The sequence below is a fragment of the Oryzias melastigma genome, unplaced genomic scaffold (genome assembly GCF_002922805.2).
Source record: "Oryzias melastigma strain HK-1 unplaced genomic scaffold, ASM292280v2 sc00320, whole genome shotgun sequence".
NCBI lineage: Eukaryota > Metazoa > Chordata > Actinopteri > Beloniformes > Adrianichthyidae > Oryzias > Oryzias melastigma.
Window position 1 is genome coordinate 135,930 of NW_023416925.1, and position 4,359 is coordinate 140,288.

Genomic DNA, 4,359 nt, shown 5'->3' on the forward strand with positions numbered 1-4,359 from the left:
GAAAACAACAACAGAAAATTCTATATAAATTATAAATAAATACATTACACCTCTATTATGTAGTTCAAAATGGAGTAGGAAGAAGTTTTAAAAACTTTTTTTAATCCTACCCACTAGCAATACATCTTAAGTTTAATCTTCAATATAAACTGTTTCAGAAACAGACATTAACTACCCTTATTTTTTTAATATATATAAATCAACACGGACAAAGATCTATACACGTCGTTCATTTTTTATTCATTAATTTCTGTTAAAAATAAAGATATTTAAGAACATTGGAATGTTTTCTCAGCGATTTTCTTGTGAAAATCCTGATGCGGCCCGGCCTCAACTAGATTCCGCCTCCAGCGGCCCCCGGCTGATTTGAGTTTGAGACCCCAGGTCTAGACTAAACAGCCATCTTCTGAGCATAATTATCACAGTTCTCAGAGTCAGTGAATGCACCGGGACTGAAGTTACCACTTTCATCAATTTTGATTGGTCCTTCATGTTAGCCCCGCCCAAATGCGCCACAACAGGACCAAAAGTTTTTAAACTGAAATTTTCAGATTTAAAAAAAATATTTGAAGGTGAAAAAAAGTTTTGAAATTGAAAAAAGAGTTTTGAATTCTTTTTTGAAGTTTTTTTTTAGAATAGCAAAAAGTTTTAGATATTTTCAATTTTTGGGCCAAACATCAATATTTTTTTCAAAATGTTTTATTTGGGTTTCAAATATTTATGGCCCAAAATAAGCTCCATAAGACTGTGGCCTATAATACTGTGTGACCGGAAAATACGGTATTTCCTATGTTTTAGATGGTGATGCATTTACGTACTGGGGGAAATATCAAAGTCATGTGAAAGTCCAAATTATTTCTAAATACACACATTGGTTAATTATCAACATATTTTCTGTTTCCTTGATAAAGCCAACAGAACTTAATTATGTAACATCAGAAAAACAGAGTTTTACTGACTGTTGCTTTATTACTAGGCTACGTAATGTAATGTGATTTCAAAAACATGGATTATTTTAGGGGTCAGAGAAGCTGCTACACATTAAACCACAACACAGCAGAGCTTGTATCCTCAGCATGAACTGAGGTTCCGTCCTTGTTTCAGAGCATCAGTCAGAAAGGATGAAGAGGCTAGCTCCTGCGTACCTGGCTCTGCAGGTCCGTGGCCTCTTTAGCGTGTAGAGTCTCCAGAGTTTCAGGCAGCTGGTGGTACAGGCAGCTGCTCTCCTCCTTTTTACTCGCCTCCTTGTATTTAGCCTGAAGATGTCAGAAATGTAACAGCAGATTTCAAAGCTTAACTCAAAACAAATAAAACGCCTTGGGTTTCAGCCACAACATCAAAGAAATGTGGAGCTGACAAAAAGAGTTTGATTTTCTCACCTCACTCAGCAGCTCAGAGACACTTTTCACAAACTGAGTCTCGTTGGTTTCGGGTAGGTGGGAGTAGAGGTTCTGAGGGAGGCTCTTCAGGCCGTCCTCCTTGTATTTACTCTGCATGCAGACAGAAGGATGGAGGGAAATGAGAACCACTACAGTCCTGCAGGATTCAGGAGGAAACCATGCAGCTCCATCATTTTATAGATCCTCTGGTGTCCCCATGACAGCTTTGTGTCTGAGTATTTCCAGAGAAAGTAGGCGTGTCAGCACCTGTTGGACTGCGGTTATGAGCGGAACAGCCTCGGTTTATTAACCCTTTAAACTAGTGCTGCCACAAATGATTATTTTAATAGTCAACGAATCGCTGATTTTTCTTTTCCAATTAGTCGACTCATCAGGTCATGCACAAAGTGGATGTAAAACAGACATCTTAATCATGATTAGCTTTAAACTCACTAAAAAGTAGATATATTCACAATAGTATTATTTGCGATAATGCTGGTGTGAAAGCTGTAAGCTGAATTTGGCCGCTGAAGATCCTAGTAACGACAGCTGAAGATGCTGAAATTGATAGCTGAAATCACTAAAAGCTGATAGCTAAAAACGCTGAAGCTGATAGCCAGCTAAAGTATTAGTTATGTGCCAAATTAGACTAAAAACAAAAAAAACCTGTTAGCCAAAATAGCTAGCATGCATCTAAAATATTAGCAAAACTCTAAATTAGCCTAACAACTGAAAAAAAATCTAAATTAGCTAAAACAGCTATCATGTAGCTGAAATATTAGCTAAATTCCAAAAATACCCAAAACAAAAAAAGATTAAGTAGCCAAAAAAGCTAAGATGTAACTGAAACATTAGCTAAACTCCAAAATAGCCTAAAAAAAACAAAATGAAAAAATCCTAAACTAGCCAATATAGCTAGCATGTAGCTGAAATATTAGCTAAACTCTAAATTATTTTAAAAAACCTTAATAGATGCCAAAATAGTCCAAAAAGCTAACAGAATTCCATTATAACTTTCAGCTTTACTACACTCTGACTCCATATAATATAAAGTAACAACTATTTTAATAGTCGGTTAGTCGACTAATCGTGTCGCCGGTGATGCTTAAGCACGAAATCTTTAACATAATGTAAATTTTCAACTGTTAACACAATAATTCCAGTAGATTTTGAAGGAGAAAAGCGGCTCTACTAGAATTATTGTGTTAACATTTAAAAAATGAGAGTAAATCAAAGAACATAAACACTGGAGCTCCGGTGTTAAAGGGTTAATGCCCTCCAATAACAACCAAACCAAAAAAAGAACCAGAACCGTCATAGATGAACAGTTGTCTTTCTTGAGCCTCACTGTGAATCAGGAGGAGGTGGAGGCTGTCTCACCTCACTCTGAAGCTCAGACATCTTGGCGGCGAGCTGCGTTTGGGCCGTCTCTGGGAGCTGAGCGTACAGACTGGACGACATGGACTCCTTCCCGCTCTGCTTGTACTTGTTCTGGAGATGAAAAAAGGCCTGAGCTCCTCTCCCTCATTTTATGGCAGGTGCACACGTTTGAGGCTCTTCCTTTAACATCTTCAGACTCATGGACTCAGCAGTGAAAGCAGGGACGTTCTCTTAAACGCTCAAACATGCATCCATGAAATGTGAATGAGTGAGTGAATAATGAATGAGTGTACCTCGCTCTGCAGCTCGGTGACCTCTTTAACACGCTGCGTCTCCAGAGTCTCAGGGAGCTGGTGGTACAGAGAGCTGCTGACCTCTTTCTTCACAGCCTCCTTGTACTTGACCTGAAGCACATGTCAGACTGACTCGTGACTGCTGGTTTTACAGAAGTGATAGCAAGGCCTGTTTTATTACTAAAGGACTATCCAAATCTTTTTTGGTGGATTTTTCCTTGTTTACAGACATGAAAAACACACAGAGCCTATTAGTTTGGTCAGATTAGTCCATTCAGTCTTCCTCTTTTCTGTGATGACTTCCTGTCTTATTTGATAAGGACGTCTAAGTTTAACTTCCTATCAGCACGTCTGTTGCTGTTTTTGGATTTGTAGACCTTTTCACAAAAGAAGTGAAAGTAAACAGTTTCAGAAGCTGGATATAACTTCTGTTTCAAGCTCTGCGACATCAAATATGGGCTACAACAACCATGTTCTTGAGGTTCTGTGAGGCCTTCAGGAGATGGCAAAATAGAAGAAGACAAATGAAAGATGGGCTAAAGGAAAAAAGCATTATTATACTGGGAAAGGACTGGAACCCTTTACAATAGAAAGATTCAAGCTCAGCTTCATGAAGGGAGCTTTTCTGGAAAAACTCCCAAACAAAACCCCGAGTCTAAATCAGGGGTCGGTGACCTTTAACAGTAAAAGAGCCATATGGGTTTGTTTTCTACTGATCAAAACCTAGAAGGAGGCACATAGTCTTACTTTTAAGAAATTTGGATTTGCATTCATGACCTTCTGTTTTTTAATAATAAATATGAATTATGTCTACTTTTTGGCATGAACAAAAACAAAAATATAAAAAGACACTAGAATCTCTTTTAAAACGTGACTTTTTTATGTTTGACAGAAGCTTAAATAACTTCTTTTCAAAATAAAAGCTGCTCTGTGCCAAACAGGATCATCTCAGTTCAGCTCTGAACAGCTAGTAACAAATCTTGTGCAGCATAAGATTATATGTGATTTTAACTCATAAAAGATCAAACTTTTTATCAAAGTTTTTCTTTGCATATAAAATCTGTTCATTCTGGAGGTAGAGTTGAACAAACAAGACGTCTTCAGGTCAACAGGATGTAAAAACCTACATAGTTTATCATCTATGTGAACCTCAGACATCAGTTTATACATTTAACTCATCTAAATTAAATACATGCTAATTAAGTCATTCTTACTATAAAAAAATGCAATTTCTTTTTTTTTTGTTTTTTTTTCCCTCTTTGTCCTCAGCAGTCTTACTCTGCTGGGTTTTGTTATTTTAGTTTGGG

At 37.2% G+C, this 4,359-nt stretch overlaps 1 protein-coding gene across 6 annotated transcripts in view; it reads right to left on the reverse strand.

Moving 5' to 3' along the window:
* The window catches only part of nebl (nebulette), a 102,103-nt gene that overhangs the window by 21,430 nt on the left and 76,314 nt on the right, over positions 1–4,359 (reverse strand). The window contains exons 18-21 of one of the 6 annotated variants that reach the window (XM_036210946.1): positions 3,053–3,163; positions 2,760–2,870; positions 1,380–1,490; positions 1,146–1,256 (exon numbers count right to left, since the gene is read on the reverse strand). The exons of 4 other annotated variants lie outside the window; for them this stretch is intronic. In XM_036210946.1, coding sequence (XP_036066839.1) covers positions 1,146–1,256; positions 1,380–1,490; positions 2,760–2,870; positions 3,053–3,163 — 444 coding nt within the window. Of the gene's footprint in view, positions 1–1,145; positions 1,257–1,379; positions 1,491–2,759; positions 2,871–3,052; positions 3,164–4,359 lie in introns of those variants that run through there. One more of the 6 variants, XM_036210947.1, reaches the window with a different exon arrangement.